The 23,167-nt window shown below is 37.9% G+C and overlaps 1 protein-coding gene across 2 annotated transcripts in view; it reads right to left on the bottom strand.

Annotated features, from left to right (window-relative positions):
- Positions 1–2,957: 2,957 nt before the first annotated feature.
- TRMT9B (tRNA methyltransferase 9B (putative)) overlaps positions 2,958–23,167 on the bottom strand; it is a 121,430-nt gene continuing 101,220 nt past the window's right edge. For both annotated transcript variants that reach the window (XM_055703318.1, XM_055703313.1), the window contains 3 exons: positions 14,311–14,465; positions 11,148–11,321; positions 2,958–8,245 (listed from right to left, as the gene is read on the bottom strand). In XM_055703318.1, coding sequence (XP_055559293.1) covers positions 7,209–8,245; positions 11,148–11,321; positions 14,311–14,465 — 1,366 coding nt within the window. In that variant the 3' untranslated portion in view covers positions 2,958–7,208. The remainder of the gene's footprint in view (positions 8,246–11,147; positions 11,322–14,310; positions 14,466–23,167) is intronic.

Here is a 23,167-nt window from a genome sequence, read left to right as displayed (position 1 = left end):
TTCAGAACTAAACCTGATCACCCTGTCAGCCCTGTGGCAAGGAAGCAGACCTGGGAAGGGTCAACTGGTTCTCACTAATTCTGACCTGTAGCATGGGCTCTTTATAAAAACACAGAAGAGAGACACAGAAAAGAATATGACATTGCCTCACCAAAAAGCTTCCCACAAGTGACACTTTTATCCCGTGCAAGGGGAACATCAGCTTGCAATCTGACTGTGCACACACAGATTTCTCTTAGCACATCGGTAAGAGATGATACTTTCAGCTATGGGGTTAACATCTGCTTGTTTACACCCCCCTTCTTTGTCTCTTTTACTTGTTACAGTTTCAAGACGACGGAGACCTGTACAAGCAAACCTTTCTTCATTCAGGAAAGAGAATTTTAGATGCCTTGCAAACAGTAACAAGCAATTAATATTCTGTGAAAATCAACCTACAATCACAACAGAAGAGGGCAACCTAATACCATCTCACTGTTCCCGTGTCCACCGCCCCATCCACAGCCTCGTCAAAGTGTAGCACCTTGTCGACAGGGCTAGTGGGGATGAAGAATTCATACCTAAACATCTTTTCAAAGCCAAGAGCACCACTCGTAATATCCATATTTTCTTTCTTTTCCCACATTTCTATTTCAGTTTGGATATGATCATAACTGCTGAAGCACATCCTACTAAGGTTTTGTTGTTTGTTTGGGGGGATTTGGCTGGTTGGTTTGCTGGGTTTTTTTAAATGAGATTTGGATTCTGTTCAAGACAACTTTTCTCTGTTGGGCACTGGGAGAAGCAGCAGGAGCAGGTGCTGAACTGCCACAACAGCGACACAGGCACCTGCTGTCCGCAAGCAGCCCGGGCTCTAGGAAGATACAGGCACAGCTTAAAGCGTTCAAAAGGTACCTAGGTGAAAACAGTGATGAATAAACAACAACTGAGGAAAAAAGGAAGAAAAAGAATTACGTATAGATGATACGATTACATTTGCCCTACTAGAGATCTGAAGTGTCCATAATCCCCTGAACTGGTCGCTGTAATGAGGTTTCTTGTGATACTTTAAGGTATTAAGGGGGCGGGGCTTTTGCACTTTTGCCTTCAGCTGTCAGAGGTAGAAGTATGAAAACAGCCTGGAAATATTAACTGCAAATAGAGATTTAAGGGTAAAAATGAGAAATACACATGAATTTGTGGTAATCCAAGGAGCCACTGCTATATTTATTGTTTGGCTGTATCTATTGAATAGGAAGGAGAAAGGCTGAAGTAGAGAGGCTTTGGAAGGAAAGGCTCAGAAAAAAGGAAACAAATTAAATTAGAGATAGAAAGAAACATAAATGAAATAAATAGAAATAGCGGAGCCCTTTATTAGTCAAGCAAGGGGGGGGGGGGGGGCTGTGCAATCACATTCATCTGCTAAATACATTTACTACTTCAGTAGCAAACCAAGTATCTGGTAGTTCAGTCAAGGTAGATTTTGAAATTTATCCAAATATCAAAGATGCAGGTATGTGCCTGGTACATTCTTCTACAGCATGCACACATCTAATGTGTTAAGAGGGAATCTCAGAGCAATCATTTCATTATTCTGGATAACATGCTTTAGTTACTGTACAAATAATAACAGCAAGCCACTGGGATCATTAACTGCTAAAAATATGCACCTTTTTGTGCCCTAATAGTTGTTCAATCTGTCCATACAACCCTTTCTACATGCAAAGCTTGTACCAGTGCAACTGTATTGGTAGCAGAGGTACCTAGCCAAAATAAATGCAACGCCAGATTGTGGGAATAGTTGAGCGATGTCAAATCAACCAGAGCAAACTGAAGCACTCAGCAAGAATAAAAAGAATAAAAACAGAACATGCTGCAATGAAGTGATGGAGGTACAAAGGAAGGAAAAATTGTTATCCCTAACCAATCTTCATCTGCATACACCTAGCCTCGGAATTGTACAGAAAGAGTATTGAACTCCAGGTGGTGGGCAAGAGGTGCATTCCTCCTTCTGCACACGCTCATGAAGTAAAACAGCAGGGAGAGATCAACTAAACCCTCCAGAAAGTAAGAGCAGTCACACCCAGGACCTCTGCGTATGCCAAGAATATCCAGCAGTGCTGATGTGCTTTCTCTGCTGTAATTGCTCCCACCTTTGCCATTCCCCTTCATTTCTCTGTATACTTCTTGTCTTTGTTCTTTTTCCTTAGCTTTTCTGAACACTGTATCATTCCTTCTTCATAAAGACCATTCCATATCCCCCTGAAATTACATCTGTTACCACCCTATTGTCCAGCCTGTGCACATACTACTTTCCCATAACCTAAACACTATTAGGTTACATACTACTGGGCATGTATTAATACTCACCTGGATAGTGCTTAATTACTACTAGATCCTTAGTCATTACTATAATAAACACATCTGCACAATAAGTAATCGCTGCTATTGTACATACACAATAAACTATCACTGCAACTGTGAAAGCACTTTTAACACAGCAGGGCTATAACCTCACCAGGCAATTGCATAATTCTAATTACATTCTTCTTTTTTTTTTTTTCTGATTTCAGCTGGTGCAAAAAGAACATCGACAATCCCAAAGAAATACTTCAATGTTATCTTACACCACAAAGCTTAGTCCTGGTTGACTGTAAATAGATCAGAAGGAGCATGAAACGTAGCTCTGTAGCAATTCATTCTGCTGATCCATGCTGCTTTTCTGTCATCAACAGGACATATAATACTGACGTGGTAAAAAACACATTTCATCACCTTTATTTATCTTTAAAGGATCACATTGATGGTTAGGTTGAGACTATGGTTGTCTAAAGTAAAGGCAGACTCCCTGGCTTCATAGCAGATCAGTATGCTTACCTGCTCTGCATCACCTTCACGTGGTCTAACTTACTGAGCAAACAGCACTAAGAGAGTCTTCTCAAATTTAACATTCATTAAGAACTTTCCAAGACACAGAGTTTCCAGTGGCTAATATATTTATTAACTAGTCTGAAAGCACAGAAGTTCTGTAGGAAGTAATATTTTAACCAAGTAGGATTCATTTTCTGCCAAATACCATAGAATAGGTTCCATGCACAAAGAACTGATTACAGAGCAGTAGCTAAGCATGGTTTTAACCAGCAGATCAGAAGATAAAATCACAGGTAGCTGCCAGAATCCATATACTGTAAGAGTAAGAAATGCTGAACTCACAGAAGATATACACAATTGTATATATTTAACACTGACACCCATCATTTTCCTGGGGTAAAAAAGCAGCCACAAATCCTGGAAAAGTGCTGAGCAACAGAAGTGGGTAGACCAATAGATTCAACACAATGTTGATACTAATGCAGCCCAACAGTGATAGGAATAGTCTGATGGAGGCATGACACAGCAGAGAGGACACAGGACCAGAGCCATTATTTCTGTTCAGAATATACCCAGGTAGTTCACTAACGATATTCTGCTGGTAGAACATAAACAGCTCTTCACTCAGCATTGTAAACTGTGCACATAAATATTCTAGCAGATTTTTTCTGGTACATATTTATATACAAGTTACTTATAACTTTCATTCCTCATCTGTGCTTTTAAAATTTCTACACCATAAGCTTGGAAGAAAGTAAATTAGTTACCATTAGTACCAAAAAATATTCTATTTCCACACTTCTAATATAAATGTTTACATGTATTAAAAAAAAAAAGACAAAATTACGTTTATCAAAGACTGCAATTATATTAGTCCTTCAAAAGTAAGTCTGTTCAATTGTACCTTTTTTTATTGCAACTGTCCTTTTGGATTACAGCCTGTAAGAGTAATAAGGTAGCAGCTTTTGTTTAGCCAGTTCAGACTGACAATGAAACTAGTAAATTAAATCGTAGAAATCCAGGGCATCTTTTCTCATGTAATCAAGACTTCTCTATGTGCCGCTTAAAGCTAGATGAGCCGCTTGGGAGCAACCCTAGCCCACTGCCACCATAAGCAGGTTTGTTATCGGCATAACTAAGGTGAGAATAATGCTCACTTGTCAGACAAGAAATACAAGAACACATTTGCCTTTACCTTATAACAGTTAGATCTTGCAACCTGAACACTGCTGAGAGTTTTAGCATGCGAGGACAACCGGGTTTTATTTACTTATTCATTTACTGTGGACTTCTCAATGGTATACACACTTCTCTGAGCACATTAACTATGTCTGTAAGCTATTAAAGAGCGAGATCACATGGATTATTCCGGAAATTACATTTTGCCTAAGAAGGGCCTCATCAAAAGAGAAACCAATCAAGAGAGACATTCATCATGATCTGAGTGAGGTAATCTGGCTTCCTACAAGATGATAAATCTGTTACAGACCGAGGCAGCCTCCACAAATGGATTGGGAGACTGCATACAGGAATAAAGGCTTGCTGTGCAGACCTCACACTCATGATCCTCAGTCTATAAAAATTACATTACATGGTGAAAAAAACCCCAACCAAACAGTTTACCAAACCTCTCCTTCTCCCAGGGATTTATAATAATACAATCCAAACTTACATGTAACACAACTTCATAGCATCAGCTCAAAACAAGAGAAAAAACAATACAGAAATAACTGGGGATGCTTTTCACAATTACTTAAGACTCTCAAACCAAACAATGCATAGAAAGTCTACAGAGACAAAAGCTGTTTAAAGTAACTCAGTGGTTTTGATGTAAGAGCTCTTATTCATAGAGCTGATAGAGGAAGAAGCTTTCATTGGAGCCTGAAACACAGGTTCAGCCTCTTGCAAGGATAGCAAGTCTCTGTTGTAAAGAGAATGGACACCTTTCCTTTCTCAATTCACCCCAAATTTCATCAGCCTGCTTGACTACGCACCAAATACTCCACAGACAGACTGCAGAAACGCAGGTAACAAACTTAAAACGTTCCTTCCCCCAGTCAGCTAACCCAGCTGTCAGTTTAGATTAGTAATATTTTATAAATATTTTATATACACACAATAGAGTTTCTGCCTGCTGGAGTTTAGGGATGAACTTTCAAAATTGGATATAGGATGGTAATCAACTACCTTCTTCCTAAACACTGCCCAAATTCCAGGGATGCTCAATATCCACTGGTACATCTTACCTGGAAGCAAGTGAGTTTTCTTCTAAAATCCTCAGCTCCTCCAGAAATTCCCAACAAATGAGGCAGGCCTTGTCTGTCTGACACCAGCATGTTGCAGATGGGGTGTGGAGCTCAGCACGATCCGTGGTGGCTCTGCAATGTGCCAGCACGGGTATTTTTGCACCATGCTTCCAAAACTGGAGCTTGAGGATGCAGCAGGAGCAGCCCTCTCAGCCAGCAGCAGCTGGACCCAGCAACACAGAGAGCACTGCCAGTTTTGTGAAGTATGGCTCAGACACAGAATCTGAGAACCACAGCCCCAAGCTGTATCAAAAGTAGCACTTAGAGTAGAACAGTATTTCAGAAGTCTCTTTTATTTTCAGTTTTATTTTCAAAAGGCATCAGGGAGTGCAAGCGGTACACACCCAGGAAAGATAAAGCTCAAGGATCCTAAACTATGAGGAAGACAAAGATGATTGCTCTATAAGCATTGCTCCAGTAAATAAATCTATAATGCATTACCATGTGGCAATTACTCCTCAGCAGATACACCTGAAAATACTCAGCACCATCAGGGCTTTCTATTGGACAACCCTAAATCCATCTACTCAGGCAGTGGAGATTAGAAAAGTTAAACATTTCACTCCTGTTGTTTCACATTCAAAGTTATTTGCTCAACAATAGGGCAGAATGTGGGTCTCTGAAACTGCTGTAACAGAAGGATGGATCTTTGGGGTGAATCTCTGCAGCTCCATTAAAGGTCATGAAATCTAGCTGAAGATGTGCCCTACACTACAACCACTGGCAGCAAATAAAGCCTAGAAATAGAGTAACTGTGCTAAAAGGGCAATTAGCCTATTCTACCCCTGCTTCTGGTGGTAACAATTATTGTTTCACTACTGATCTTCAGAAGCCAGGTGCATTTTATCCACAGCATATAAAACCTCACATCAGCCTCTCACTGAAAGGGGGGAGATCATTTGAGTGTAAAGAACTATATGAGAGCAACTGCTACAATATAATACAACTGGATGATGATTGGGCACCATGTTCAGCAAAATTTATGTCTTACAGGGAATGGGAAAGCTGTTTAAGCACTTTATTATGATTTAAATGTGAAAAGATTCACTTAAACTGCAGAAGACAGGAATTTGTATTTTACATACAAACTGGACTTGTAGTCTCTTCCTATCTACATTACTTAACACACCATTTAATATATATTCTCATGCTGGTGAATGAGAAGAGCAAATATGACAGTTGACCAGATATGCACTGGATTTTTATTAATTTTATCGTAGCTTCCCAGGCTTATTACAGAGATATATGTAACTCAAATACTTTATATTTTGTGACCTTTACATAATACTGATACTCTCACGAATCCCTCTGACTTCTATATACACATAACCAATGAAAAACTACAGCAAAGGAAATAAAGTAGTTCTGAAAAATAACACATAAAACTTAACCTGCACCTGAGAAACAAATTAAATTTTTTTGAAAACAAAAGTTCAAAATTTGTTCTGTCATTTGCTCCCAAAGACACACATCAAACATCAGAATATGTAGAGCTTGTTTTGTATATAGTTTTTGCCCATTAACAACTCTAACCCGAATGAAGTAGCACTGGGACCATGCTTGCTCCCAGTTCTGCAGTGTGCACTCTAGCAATATAGAGTCAAGTATGTTTTTATAGGTGCCTGTGTCCCTATTTATAGGACTTTGTGAACAGAGAGTCATGTGACACATGTTCAGCATTTGAAGAACAAAGCTTAGACTTCCTACTGAGAGGGTATTTCTCATAAAAGATGCCCTGATCCTTGTCTTATAAAAAGGTTTTATTTCTCAATAGAAAAGTATATTTAAAAACAACCATTTGCTAAAAGCAATACAAAACTCTCCAGTTTTAACTTCATAAAAGTTTAACAAAACATAAATATTGTTTACTGCTTACATTCCTATATACAGACCTTGCATTAGACAGTTAAACAGGTAGAGAGATAATAACTCAGAAATGAATGGAACACAACTACATGAGATTCAAATTCTGTGTCACAATGCACAATCACAGGTATACAAAGAGCAGCTTAAAATCCTCAGTCACTGGGTTCTGCTTTGTTCTCTTTACAGCTATGTTCCTCTTTTCTCTGCAATAATGCACCAGTTCCCATGGTCATAGCAGGAAGAAAGTATCTGAAGCTCAGGCACGTTTTCTTCTACCAGAGAGCACAGCTCCCCTTCCCGAAAAACATGGTAATAACGCATGAAAGCTTTTGTATCCAACGTGGCACCAGTCTGGTCCCCAACAGACACTGCTGAATCCAAAGCAGAGTCAGTGGAGTCAGTTGTTGAAGTTCTTTGGAAAAACTTGCCGGCATCAGACTTACCAGCACCATCTTTATTACAACCACAGCTGCAGTCCCTGTCTTCCACTGGGCCATTTATAAATGAGGCTTCTTCACTCTCGCTCTGAGCTACACTTTGGTGTCCTCCATTTAAACTTAAATTCTTCAGTGCATCTGTGGCTGGTGACCAGTGTGCTTTTTTGAGAGGCAGGCTTTCCACGAACACATCATCATCATCTAAACTTCGTTCTTTTAACAGTGTCCCACGGTGACCTAAATCCAAACTGCAGTGTCGCGAATGCTGAAGGGGTACAGTACTGTTTGCCCATTCTCCTTCATTCTTCAGAGGCTTCACTTTATCAGTCTGTTTTCTCAGGGCTGATTCATCAAGGGATCTGGAGAAAAACCATGAGCGGAAAGATCTTCCTAGAGCACTGTAAAATCTGTTTTCTTCTTCAGAAATTTTCATGCAGCAGGCTCTGGACAAGCAATGGTCCGTATTCTGGGAGTGTTTTGAATCAGTTTCTGGCTGCAGATTGGTTTGGTAGCTGCAGTCAGAGATGACTAGCTGTGTAGGGTGCATGTCTTGGCTTTTTACAGCACGCACAAACTCACCCTTATCTCCAGGTTGATTCGATTCTGAAAAATGCCGTGAGCACAAGGCCTTGTTCCAAGGAACAAATACATCTTGTTTCTCAAAGCGACGATTCTTTTGTTCCATAGCCCAAACATAAATCATCATCTGGCCCCCAGGTATCAATACCCTTGCCATTTCCTTTATTGCTTTGATTCTTCTTTGTTTAGTTGAGAAATGATGGATCACTGTGAGAAAGGAAAGGTGTTACATATTGAACATTACTAAGGATATAGCATACTTGTCTTACAACCTGGTCTATGTGTTTACTCATTTTAGTCGCCATATCCCAAATATCACTCACTGCAAGTCAGCTACAGTGTAGAATTTATTGGTACCACAGTGCAATATACCCCAGAATGCTGTCTTTTACATTTATGTTCAACGGATAAAAATAGGGAAAATCCTAAGAAGGAAAATAATCTCATCTCAAAATAGGGATTCAAGAAAAGTCAGGCATATAAGCTGGAGGTTTCTTTTTCTCAACATCAACCATAAAAGACCACAGCATGACTAGCTTTCACTTAAAATGCCTGGCCTTTAGGTGAGTTAGGTAATATTAAGTTTGACTTTATTTTTTTGGAACACTTTTCAGACTTCCTGAAAACAGAAGATCTTTTCACCATCTAATAAGTACAGAAAAATGTCATATCAGAAAAAAAGATACTGTGTAGTTTTATATTAGTGCACCTTCAAAAGATCGAGTGAGAAACTAGACAGAAACATTTTCCACTGCTTTAATTTTGTAGAAAGGCATTGCCTTTACAGATTGTTTTGGAGGGGAAAAAAAGAGAAGTGTCTCAGTCTAGTTTGCATGTCTGAAAATGATGACTTTTTGTTACATTATGTTATGCTATTGATAATTAAAAAGTCAAATTCAAAATAAAACTATTGATCACTATATTTGAATTTTCTTCACAGGATAATTTCCACATTTTCAGATTTCACTGCAGTGTGAAATGAAGCTACATTTCAATACTTCTACATTGTTTCTACCTTCCTGTTCACCTGAAGGAACCAATTTTAATAGCCAGAGAATAGCTAAGACAGCTATTTTCTCTCTAAGCTCTCAGAAACATTAACTTGCACTGAGACTGGCCATGTTGGTCATGTTGTTCTATATGTCATCAGTACTAAATGTGATTTAATCAATGACATAAAGAGGACTGATTCCATAAGTCTCAAGTGGACTTTGAGCCAGCCACTTCTACATGCAAAATATTCAATCTACCCATATAACAACGTATAATAATAGTCTATGTTCTTAGCTGAGGAAATCTCCATACCTTTCAAAAAATTAGATTATCTTTGTGTGTGCTGCTTGACAGTAGCCAATTCTACTTGTAGAAACAGTGTTACTTCAACACTGTAGTTATGAAAAATGTGTCCAACTAGCCCTGCCTTTATTCAAAACAATGATTAAATTACCAAGGGGAAAAAACGTAGCTTTTTTTATGCAAGCCAAGAAAAGCACTCTTGGCGGCTGATATTAACTAGGCCCTCACAAGCAGCTGAGAACACAAGATAGCAAGCTCTGAGAAGAGTTCTCCAGTCTATACGGTTAGTGTTTGTTTCCAGGTACTCCTGACTCTCCTCAATATTGTTTCAAACTTTGCAAAAAAAATTACAAAATACTATTTCAATTTCTTGAACAAGATGGGGAGAAAGGAACTGATGTTTCTCATACTGGAGCTAGGCCACATATCACCACAGAACCTCCTGCAAAATAATATCAAAACCGAAAGAGACAACATAAGCATGTGAGCTTAGTTCACCAAAAAGAAGTGCAACCAACCAACAGAATCTGTGCAAGCTCTATCTAAGCAATTCATTAAATGGGTTAAATATTTTTCATGTTTAACATTATATAATCACTCTGGTGGTTCTGCAAAAATATAAATCCTATAAACAGGATTATACCAGCAAAGCCTAGAAAAGTATTTGACTATGTACATAAATACTTGGTGTTCTCTGGAATGGGATGAAACCCCCTTTATTTAGAATCAGATGGACACAGGAATACCATGCCTCTATTTAAGAGGCATTAAAATCCATTATTGTTAAATGTGGAGAAATACCATGTGAACTTCTCATCTTGTCAGGTCTATATTTGGTATAAACATTAGATAGGTACACTACCCTTACAGGTCAGCTGATCTGACAGCACTGAAATTATTTGAAAACAAGACCTGAAAACTGGATAGGGCTCACTCATTAACTCGTCAATACAAAAGCAAAGTAATATAGATACTGCTTGCATATTAGTCACCCTTTCTTTCAACCTGCATATGTGAAAACTACATTTTAAAACACATTTCTATAATATTTCAAGTCATCTGATGACTGCTGCCAATAATAATTATCACGTTTTATATTTTTGTTGATACAATGAAACAGCCTGAAAGAAGCTCAAGCAAAGGTAGAGCTAAAAATGTACACTGCAACTGGGTGCTCTAAGAATCCCTCATCTACCTTTTTCCAGTTTATACTTCTCAAATTACGAGTAACAGTTTCAAAAAGAGAGGTCAGAGGAGTTAAGATGCTGAGATGCTTCACTCATACAACAGGCACTTGTATGTCTCTAAGTTCTGATTTCATTACTATTCTAAGGGAAATTTGAATTCATAACACCTAATAGTCAACATGAGTTTCAAGTTCTGCTATAGAGAAAGGAAGTTTTCATTTCAATGCATTTGCTGGTCAAAATAGATCCTAAGGAGGAACCAAGAGTTTATCCTGACCACCTAATCTGTTTAAACTGCGAGCAGCCACGTTTACATTAGTTTTCACTTGTTTAAAATGCATGCTAGAAGGAATTTTATTCTCCACAGGGTGACCAAGGCCACATTTATATGGTCTTTTATGGCTATTTATCAAACAAACAATCCGCATACTTCCCTGGTCAACAGCGCCTCTGTGCAATGGAACTGATTTCTTTTTTCATGTTTACTACATTCATTTCAGTAATGCCTGCTGTGATTCCAAGGGAATCGGTTCAAAATTAATTTAACTGAAATACAGACACGTGGAAAGAAAAGGATCCCCAAAAATTCTCATTTGCTGTGGGCCAGAATGCGTGTACGTTCTTACCTCCAATGGAAATGACTGCATTGAAGCACTGGTCCCTAAAGGGAAGGTTAAGGTTGTCACATACCAGGACTTCATCATCTTTCTTCCTTGCAATCTCTACCAATGGCTCGCAGTAATCACAGCCAAGATTATACACTTGACTGTTGACACTGAGATACTTTCCAGTTCCACAACCTAAAGAAAAGAATACTACATCAGAAGTCATATGTTCCAGACATTCGCTATCCCTCCCAAGCATTGAAAATAATGGGAGGGCTTTCCTAATTCTAAGATTTCCTGAAAAACAAAATGAGGGCTTGCTCCTACTAGCCTAACTGTTGCAGAGTTCATTTGGACTCTTCGAAAGTATACGCTCACACCGTTAGGAGTGTAACAGTAGCAACACCACCAGCAAAAAAACTTATTTACACAGCCCTGTGTAATAGCAGGTTATGTGTATTTTTTGGGGGAATAAGGGTAAGTGCAGGTGGGAGGAGGAAGGAGTGGTCCTCTGTAGGCAGTGTTGTATGTCTTAGAGCAAAAATCCAACTATGCTGCCTCACACCAAGCCTTTATATAGCCCGGTATCCAGTTTCCAACAAGGAACGTAAATGGGCACCCAGGAAAGAGTAAGAACAGGGTAAGCATTATTGACCTTTTTTCCTCAATACCCTTCCAGCTTCCAACTACTTTCTGATCAGGGGATTTCCTGAAGCCAGTGTGTTTTGTCTTTTTAGTTGCCTGCAGTAGATCTCTCTTCCAAGTCCTTCCCCAGTCTTTGCTAAACCCTGCAGAGTACCTCTCCAATGCATCCCATTTCTCTCCAAGTCCTAAACCACAGCTGTCACTGACACAAGTTCGAGAGGAAAATTTTAACCTCAAGTACAGACTTGAAAATAACCGTGAATCATAAAAATTCCTGCCATGTCGCAGGCATGTCCCCTTCCTGCTTTTGTGCCTATGCATTATAACACATGTAAAACAAATGAACAGTTCCAGAATGTGTTCCACCTAAAAGTATGTCTTCTCAAGGTCTGTGCTGCACTAAATTGAAATCTTTCAGAGTGTTCTTCAATGTCATATGCATAACAGGCACTTTTCAAAATTAGATTAGGAAACATTCACTGCAGTTATGGGTCAGTAGTGAAGAATAATTTCTGAAAGTTGACAGCCAAGCAATAGGGTAGCAGCTTGGCAAAGAGAGCCATCACAGTATTAGTAATTCGATTTAAAGGCCTGGAGCTATCTTTAGAAACACCACTGCTTCTTGCAGTGCTGCTGCTTTCATTGATGTTAATGTGCACCATTATCTAGAGAGACAGCACAGGAACTGCTGGAGAACAGCACAACACTTCAGCGGTGAAAAAAGAGCACATGTTTAAAGCAAAAAGCAAGCACTATTCTTTGAAGTAACACTTGAGAGAAATGGAAAAGATTAATATTGTTGAGGCAGTTCAAGGAATATATGCAATAAAACATGAAGCTCTGCATCTTAGAAAGCGTAAGTTTTAAAATTAGTATAAAGTATTATTGGTTACTGTGTTTGCAGAAGGAGCACATTTGTCAAACATGCATTAATTTAGAAGATTCAGTTGTTTAATACATGGCTTTTGGTGAAGTGCTTTTTAATCACAGTGAGTTTTTGGAAGTATATGGTCCTCTCTGGAATGAAGTTAAATAGTGACAAAGTTCCCAGTACCCTAAAAGATTTTTAGGAGGAGATTCACTTTTAAATGAGTCATCAGGAGGGTGGATTCCTTCATGAAGCTGTTAACAATGGCCATGCTATTGTAATTTATTTTGATGACTGAACAAGAAGGCAATTATACAAAAAGATATTTTAATAAAAGGCAGTATTATATAGAAAATGAAATTATCAATTATCCCATTTTGAAAATTTTAGGTCCAGTAGGCAACTTTCCTCCCACAATACATACCAAAAATAAACACAATAGTCAGATTCCTGTAGATCTTATTAAACCTCATAAAATGAGATGATAACTTGTATGCCTTGATGGGAAATATCCTTATTGGCAAGTAAGCATCTGCCTTCTCTCTGGGTGTATCACATGCATCTAAATTATTTCAGCTGAAATTGTAACAGGGTGATCTTAAGCTTTCAGCAACCACCGCGATACCTGCTGATAAAAGCCTCAAAGAACTTCAGCTAAGCTTCAAATAACTTCTATTGAGGTGAAAAAAAAAATTTGGCTGAGAAATATTGTTAAGCTGACTGTTGGATGAGTGTATGCCACAGGATATTTCCTGAGATTATTAGTGAAAATGGCACAGACATTTGAAAGAAGATACATATTAAAAATAACAGTAATCAAGTATTTTTGGGGTACTGCTCAGAGGCAGCAAGATAACTATGTATTATCTTTGATTATGGCCTACAGTATCTTCAAATAATGCTTGCCTCTTATAGGATAAGGCAGATGGATAATTTGTTGTGTACATTTATTACATCTTGCTGTGTAAAAGTATTTTATTAGTCTAAACAATGAGGAAAATCCAATGATGCAAAGGAGCATCTGGTTTGCAATGATGTGCTGTATAGGATTGAAGTCACAACACAAACAAAGGAACCAAGACCTGAAAAACCCTGAAAACTCTGTAAGTGCAAGAAAAAATCAAGGTATAAATTGAACACGCAGGGAAGACAATGCCACAGCAGGAAAATGAGGGTTCGGTGTCCCTATTCAGGATCACAGGGAGATTCTCAAATCATAATTTATTTTTTTTTAATAGCAATCACATCAGAAGCTTTCTCTTAAGATAAAGCCTAGACAGGAGGGGTTTTAGAACAAATGAAAAGCAATAAATTGCAGACCAGCAGTACTTAAACCAAGAGACTGAAATATGAAGTAACTGAGCTAATACCACCATTTTTAAAAAAGGCCTCCAGGGGGATCACAGACCACTGTGGGGAAACTGGTAGATTAAGGCTTAGGTCAACAATGCAAAAAATGTATTTACTGGCTACTTGATACACTGTCAAAGAAATAAAATAAGGTGGTATATGGCATCTAATATGGGTTTTAAAACACTTATAAAACATCTTTAAAACAAATTTAAATGAGTTTTAAAGACTTCAGAGTTGCTCTGAAGGATATATATGACTAATATATAAACTAATAAAGCTTATAAACAATATTTCGTGCTACCTCAGAGAATAACTTACCTATATCAGCAACGAGACTGCCAGGCTTTTGCTCCAGCAGAAAGTTTCGAACACGAGGCCATGCTTTGCTCTGCAGATCATTAAAGTAGGCAGCTGTATTTTCATACACACTATGCACGTGCTGCTTTTCTAGCTGGGTAGCCTCATGTTCCATCCTGAAAACATAATGAATAAAGATTATGTACAACAAAACACAAACCGTGTTTTGCGTAGTGTAGACTTTGCATTTCATAGGCATGCATAATTCAGGACCTTGTAAATTCACATTCATAAAATCATTACAACCATCTAACAGCCATCATATTTATAAAATGGTCTTTACTCAAAAGTATCTGATTTTATTTCATGGAAGTCAAGAAAAAATTGAAATATATCATCTTGCCTGAGGAGTGTTATATAACTGCATGTGCCTGTTCAATAACATGCATATTCCTAATTAAAGTTCACCGATGCAGTAAAAGTTTATCTGGTGCAAAACAGGGCCTGTATTCAGCAAAAACACAGAATGATTAAGCACAGGACATTAAGAATAGACTTTTCAGTTGTAGCTAAGGTGAACAGGTAGACAAACTATTAGTATGTTATTTGAAATGTAACATGGACCCTGAAACCAAAGCCCCTAAATCACACATAAATTATTTGTGGTTGACCTACCCTCTAGAAGTGATGAGTTGGTTGAAATTTTTCAGCCACAAAACTATGATTTCCCTGCTCCCACTCCACTATCTTAAGTTCTTAGCAAAGTATTTTATTTTAGTGATTCACTTGAAAAGTGGTATCTTCTTAGACTTTTAATATTAACCCTAAACTCATGTAAAACACCAAGTGCATGCAGACGCTGAGTCCCTTTATACAGAATGTTACATCTTCTTTAAGAATTCCCCCCATCCAAGCACCAACCAAGTCAGGCTTTAGTATCTGATGCAGGCTGATGACATTATATTTCAAAGTGTCAAGGCATCCTTGAAATTAATTAAAACTGCCTGTTTATTCAGGAAGTATTCCTTCCCATTATTAAAACTTTGCTTAAGTATCAAAGTATTCAGCAGAGATTAAAGCCTGTTTCCAAACTTCTTCCAAGAAACTGAGCAATATATTATCAAGATGAAACTATAGAAGTGACTCCTTTGGCTGCATCCGAAAATGTCAGAAGTAAAGGCTTTAAATATACAACAAGTTCTTCTTTTCCTTTCCTTGATTTTCAAATAATACACATTTTGGAATCATAATAAGAAATGTTTCTTTCTGTCTTTTACTGTTGAAAAAAGTTATTATGAGAAAAGATTTAAAATAAAGTATTACATATAACAAGAAATAATGTGTGGTCTTCAAAATACCTGTTTTACAAACACAATCTTTTTTCATTAAGAAAATGGGAGTTAATCCCAGTGGCTGCAAAAAAAGTATTACTGTACTTCAAACTAAGTGTGTGTGAGTGCTTACAAGAAGAGTATGTAAGACTTGATCCATTTCACTGGGTTTATGTACTCTGCTATGCAAGGCTGGGCCAAATTGTTAAAATCGTCACATTCTGTTCTGACTGTAGTATCTATGAATATGTCTCCTCAAAACATTTATGTTCAATGTTTTCACAATCCTTACTTTCTTTTTTTCTGGTACGATCCACAGTTATCTTTTGTGATGCATTATCTCACCTTTTACTACCTGAATATATGTATATTCATATATTTATACACACACACAGAGAATTCAGTAACAGTATAGCAAATTCCTAATAGGCACATTTTCAGTGTAATTTTGAAGAGCAGAAAACAGACTGCACAACAGAAGCAGACAGTATTGAAACACAGGCTTAAAATTTTATTACATGTGCCAGAAGTCACTCAATCAGAACTTTTCTCAGAATGCCATTTCAAGTTATGTTGTCAAACAGGATGGGTTGGTTGCAGTAATTTCAAACAAAGATTCCTTAAGAGTCAAAAGCCCATTCTTTTTTTCTTATTTGACCATTAAATAAAACAAATTGGGTGTTTCATGTCTGCAGCTGTCTTTCCTCTCTGCCTCAAAACACACTCTATTTTGTTGTTCAACTGCCTAGAAATCCTCTATTTATAAGCAGAAATTCCAAAGACTAACAATCATTTATTTTCTTTTGTCATCTGATAAGCTCCTTGCTCTAGTTTATATTTCATGTTTGGTTACTATGCGGCTCAGTGTTTCCAAGTGTTTTTAACTTTCTAGTTGAAGCTCTTTGTTCAAACTTTGCTGTTCCTAAAAGAAAAAAGGAGAATGTTTTTAATCATTCATACTAAATTCCAAATGCTACAGAAATTCCAGTTTATGCCAACTACGGAAGTAGCTGTCTGAACTGAACGTTAATTTGAATATTTAAAAAAAACACAAAAGCCAACTTGACTTCGACGACGGTAAGAATTTTCCCATTGATACAATGTTATATTATACTTTTCCTAAAAAGTCTTTATTGAATTCCAATGTAGGCTGAAATTCGGCTTACTGTCCTACTGAATCACAAGGCCATTAAGTTTCTCCTTTAGCTTTCTCATTCACTTGGACTGGTAATGACTCTTCTGCTATACGGGACACGGTAGAGAATTCCATATACTACAACACTGCACTGCAGGTTATTTTTTTTAGATACAATTAATATAAACATTGTCAAGATAATTATTTGGTTAGAATCTTAGAATAACAGTAGTCGATTAAAATACAAACTATTTCATTTACTGTTTCATTATGATTTCAATTCCTGCTAATTGTTCATATTTTGTAGATAATTAAGTCACAGGCTGAAATTAGACTTGCCAGACTGACTTTCCAGTCAAGATCCGTAACACTTACCAGGTTTTACTGTGAAGCGCGGCAGGGAAATGTTCTAGCAATAAACCTCTTCATTGCAATGCTTACGAAAGGCAAGAAACCTGCGTGTCTGATCAGACCTGCAGCTGTACCAGTTTCACACAAGTCTAATGTCATCGAAAACATCAGAAACATAGAGCTATGTAACTTCACAAGCCAAACTCAACACCTCTATTTCTCTTTATAAACAAAAACAACCATTACACCTTCTTTGCCTCGAGTACCAGAGAGTGTCTCTGTTGCACATGCATTGTAAAAAATGTTCAGTTCATCCAGCTTCTGGATTATAACTTCCAGGATAATTGCAAAGTTTGTTTTGCAAAGGAGGTAATTAAAATCTGAGACGTCCAGAAATCCCACTGCTTCAGCATCTGCTCCAGTTCTCATTTAAGCTTCCTGGAAGCTGTTTGATAAAACCAGCAAAGAGGAGAAGAAGAGCAGAAGGTGGTAATTATGGACAAGCTTTCCCCATGCTCAATTCTTTTCTTGTGCTTACGCTCCTGTCAAAGGGCTCATGCAGAGACCGGGTGCAGAGTAGGGAGTGTGCAGTAAATTGGCACCCAGCTGTTCAGTCACTCCACAGCAAGTCTTGACAAGTCCCCAAAATGCGGATGCAGCTTCCTGCACACCAGCAGTTTGGGTAAAAAAATGAAGAGCAGGATTTTCTCGCCTGTCAGTCTTTCCTGGTCAGCAAAGTTTGCTCGTGAGACTACAACAGGCCCTTGTTGCAACTGATCTATGAAGTGAGAAAACTGGATGAAAATTGCAGTGTAATTTCTGCTGAATTTGTGGGGAAATGGATCACCAGTCCATCAGATGTAACTATGGTCTATGAACAAAACTGTTTGAAAGTGAACAAGTTATAGCCCATTGACTCTTTCCTATGTTGCTGTTTTCCTTCTTTGTTTAAAGAAAAAAAAATAAACAAAAATCCACAAACAAACTAACACCAACCAAAATATTATAGCTTTCCAGGAGGTACAAGGAATTGTACAAGCATATGATATCCTGTATTTTCATAGCTGCATATCTCACTCAAGGTAATCAAATTTCTTCCTTTTCCATTAACATTGTGCAACCTTTTAGATAATTAACTTTTCAAGGATACTGCTTTAAGGAAAGTCATGTTGCTTGGACATCTATCGCTGCTGAAATAATAAATACATTTAACCATGTGACCTTGAAATGACAACTACCAAAAGTTAATAATCCCAGTTTCCAATATTTTTTAAAAATCAGGATTATTTTTATTAGCCGGGGGAAGTGCATTCAGACTTTCTGTTTGTTTGTTTTTGAAAGTGTCTGACTTGCAGTTTTGACTATACCATATTACATACCTTTATCCTCAAATCGACAAAACAGTTGGTGGCTCCCAGATGCAAGGGGGTGCCCTGACATCAAAGCACAGGAGGTAGCGTCCAGTCCAAAACCTCTGCCTCTACCACAGCCCACCCAAAGCTTTCCACACCTTCCAGCAGTTCTTCTGAACCCCTTGCAGCCCTCCTCAATGAGGTTACCCACTCCCATCCACCTAAGATTTTGACATCTTCATCTATCTTAGCATGTGTTATGCCACCACCACTATTTTAATTTGATGTATAATCCCGTGAAGTCTTGACCTGGCTCATGTGCAGTTCCCACTTGCCTCTATTTCCAGGCCAGACACGTGGAACATGTTCCAAACTTTTTGTCAATGGCCTCTTGGAAGCACCCTGTGATTTTCACAGTAGTAATCAAATCCTGCATTGCTCTCATTTGTCTGCAAATCAATTGCTCTTGATCAATTTGAGCCACAGGCTTTCCTTTTGCCTTCTCTCTTGCAGCTGCCTGTTTTCTCTAACCCTTTGATGAGCTGCAGGAATTAACTCAGTTTGAGAGTCAGATATGCAAGGTTTCAGTCTATTAATGAGGATCCCTCTCAGTTACACTCTTCATGCACTGATGGGAATTCTCAATCCCATTTTGGATTAGGTGAACTCCTACTTCAAAGATCTATGAAATTCACCACAGTTGTGTCTGTCTGTGTTGCCACAGCAACATAAATCTTGGTTACGCATGCACCTCCAGCTATGGGTCCAATAACCTAATTAATCACTGGCCTTAAATTGAACAGCATAAACCACAAGAGCCAGGTCTATGTCCCACAGTACCTTGCTCTCCAGCAATAACATGTGCAGCTGTAGCTGACACTAACAGCTAATTAAAAAGTGAGGTAGTCCAATTTGCACTCTCTCCCCTCGTCTACAGAATAGGGAGAACTACATACACAGTGAGAAATACTTTCAGTTTACTTCCAGTTTACTTCAGACTTACCAGTCTTTTCACTCAAATATAAGCAGCCACAGAAAGTTAAGTGTGCAGCCCTAATGGTCACCTATAAACCACATGTCTTTTCTTCCAAGCAAATACAAAAATCCAATTAATCTCCAACTGCAAAACCTCACTGCAGCCCTTCAATACAGACCTAGGATTTCTCTATCAGGACTTTGCTTACAGTTGGGATTGAATTTATAAATCATAGTAATAACTTCCATTCTGATTGACAGTACTTTCTCATTTCAATAATGAAGGCAACAAATTGGACTATGATGACATACTAAATTGCTTCCAGATATGAATCATTACGTAAAACAGCTTTATTAGTAAACAAAGGATAATGAAACAAAATTATAGGAATCCTGCCATGAATAGCTAAACTAGCTGCATGAAAGTTTAGCAAGAGGATACAGTAGATGATTTGCTTACATAAGGCTAACAACTCCAGTTATTAATTTCACCCACGCATGAACTGCTACAATCCCATGAAAATGCACAGCTTCAAATTAGAGCAAGGGGAACTCTGTGCAGCATATCTGAAACCTTATTGAGCTGAAGTCATGATTAAGAATCCTTCCTCCAGTAAAATCTGGGAAATTCTGAAGTGAAAAACAAAGAGCTGAGATACATTTGACAAGAATCACTGTTAGTTGAAATGCTCACTGTGAACCTAGAATTTTAAAGCAATTTCATTGATTGAAATAAAGTCACTATCATTGTATTTTTTCTTACTACAAAATAGAGATGACCTTCCCCCAAAGAGAGACTGAAAGCACTGAGGCTGTTCTTTCAAGATCTCGGGCTAAGTAAGTTTACAGTTCAAGCTCTAGTTACTCAAAATAACAAACATTCACCACCACATTCATTTTGTCAGCTTCATTTTGCAGTCCAGGCAAAACCTAGTACTATTCACTGCACATTCTTGGATCAGTTAATCATTTAATATTCCCTTTGCTGTTTTGCATTTAGGGTCATGGTCTACCACAGTCTGCGTAGCTGAGAGGTTGCACTGTAAAGAGATTTACTTCACCAAGTACATAAACTCCATTCTGTAGGTAAGTAGCATTCTGCTAAGATGACAATGCACAAACATGGACCCTTTGCCATTAAAAAACACTGAAAGAAGGAGCATACTCATGCAAAAGTTGCACAGTCCCTTTAAATGTCTGTTCATCTTTACTATCACATCAAAACTCATAAATCAGCTCCCAGCAGATGGTCTCTTCCTACCAGATTCCCATACAGTCAAAAATCCCTGGTGCTAGATGTGCACTGATGTGCATCTTCAGATCCTGCACAGAAACACTATGTACTGACATTAAAATAGAAGGGAGGACTAGGAAAAAAATGTTAATAAATGGTGCTGAGAAGAGCAAAGTGTTTAGGTTTTTCTTCTTCTTCACTATTCTTATTAATTGCCACCAAGCAGCTAATATATCAGTGACAAAGGGAAAAGAATATAGGGAAGCAATAGATTGGGACTTTTTAAATAAGTTCAGAGTTTTCAAAACAACTAGCCTAATAAACAGTATTTAGGGAACTGATTGCACTGGCCTCTGATTTGCCAGTCTTAGGGCCACAAGCAATTAGTTTTGAGAAACCTGTGGGCAGCACGTATAGTCCCTGGTCTCATGATATTCTTGTAAACAAATTAGGGACAGTTGGTTTAGATGAAATTGCAGCAGAAGTTAGTACTGTTCAGAAGTGTCAATTTAGAGTGTAGTTATCAACAATTCACTGTCACGCTGGAAGGATACCCTGAACAAATCTGGTCAAGAGTCTGTTTTGGGTACTCCTCCGTGATTTCTTTGCATAATGGATTAGGGAATAGCATTCTATCTGCAGACGGACCAAACTGGCAAGGGTTCAAATGCACTGGATAATGGTGTTAGAATTCAAGTGTTTTAACAGATCGAAAAATACAAAAGCAAAGCATTTCATTTAGATAAGGATAACAAACTGCACAAATATAGTCTGAAGGACGACTGGCAGCAGCTCTACAAAAGTAGGTCTGGGCGTTATAACATCTCACAGATTTAACACCATACGTGCTATGGTGTTATGGTAGCTTTTACAAGATACTGTTGCAAAAAAAAAAAAAAAAAAAAAAAAAAAGTAAGACCAGCACACAGAAATAGGGCAGATACTTTGAAGTTACATAAAGTTGTTCTTCTCCTACAGTCAGCACTGCTGATGTATCAGTTTGAGTATTACGGCCAATTTCAAGCAAGAATAATACAGAAGAGAACAAAAATGATCAGAGATCATTGCAAATCTCAAAGAGATCAGAAATCAAGTAAACCACTGGGAAAGATGGTTGTTTCAAATTGTTTGTTCAGGACAAGACAGAACCATCTTCTCATACAAGAAGGGCTGCTGAAAAATAGGAGGGAATAACCTGTTCTCCAAAACAAAGGGTAGACAAAAAATAGCGGGCTTAAACTACAGCAAGGAAGATACAGGTGAGGCATTTTAAAAACAAGGACAGAAAACCACTGGAGACAACTGTGTGTGGACTGGGTAGGTCATGAAGAAGCCTCCATCAATGGGCTCTTAAAAAGATAAATCATTTAAGCAACTGTCAGGAAATACATTGATGTAACACGTAATTGATGCAGCTTCAGGGGAGGCAGATGATACCCCAACATCTAGCCTTGTGACTCTGTGTGTCTATGAAGTACAAAACTTCAGCTATTCAAGTTATGAGCAAGATTTCAGTGACCTGCTGTAGAAAAAAAATAATGAAAGGCTGAAAGGCTGCTTCACAATGTTTACCACTCTTCAACACAGGAGTTGTTTCTACAGCTAAATTAGTACAGATATTAAACTAATTTCCTCCTGACTTTCAGCAGGTTGGTTTGATTCCTGATAGCGCTGCACCAGTATCTCAAAGTCCCTGGCCGTGCTACCCTACTCATAAGCTTTAGATGTGGCTATTTTGCCTCCTTGGTCACTGTATCTCTCAAATACTTGTAAACAGTTCTCTTCTCCTCTCCTTTATTTACCAGCAGTTAACTAAGTATTAAATATTTACTTTTCATCCTCCCTGATGAATCAGTCTAGGTGGTCTTTTACAAGTATTGTTGTTATTCTCTGTATCCTCTCCATATGTCTGCATTCTTCATGCCAAACTATATTCATAGGAATATTTGATTCCTTAATGTCATCCTACAGTTCTGGAATTATAGCTTTCTAAATTCCTTCTGTTTCCTCACACTCTGGGTTTGCATTCACACTACTATGCCCTGACGGATTAGTTTTAATTTATGCAGTATAATTCTCCTCGTTCACCAGCCCATAGAGCTCATCACTGTTGGTACTTATATTGTACTTGGTGCTACACACAAAGCCTCCCCAATTAAAACAATTTACAAACTGACTTAAGACATTCAATTACTTTAAAATTCATCTTTTGCTGAAACTGGATATCTTGGTGACAGAAAGATAAGCAGCACATTATCAAACAAGTTTCCAAATTAAGGCTGCCAATGTTTACCTTTGATCCAAAGATTAAATATAAAATATTGCACAACAAATTACAGTAATTATGGAACTACTAAATGGATTCTCTTGATACCTTTTATAAACTACTCTTATCACGTTTATTATAACCAAACATACAATTTCCTATCTAAAAATATTCTTATACAAATGTATTTAGTGCTCAGTATACTCACCAAATACAATTTCAAAAGAACAAGCA

Source organism: Falco cherrug, chromosome 1, assembly GCF_023634085.1.
Source record: "Falco cherrug isolate bFalChe1 chromosome 1, bFalChe1.pri, whole genome shotgun sequence".
Lineage (NCBI taxonomy): Eukaryota > Metazoa > Chordata > Aves > Falconiformes > Falconidae > Falco > Falco cherrug.
The sequence above is the reverse complement of the archived record's forward strand: the minus strand, read 5'-3'. Positions and strand labels throughout refer to the sequence as shown.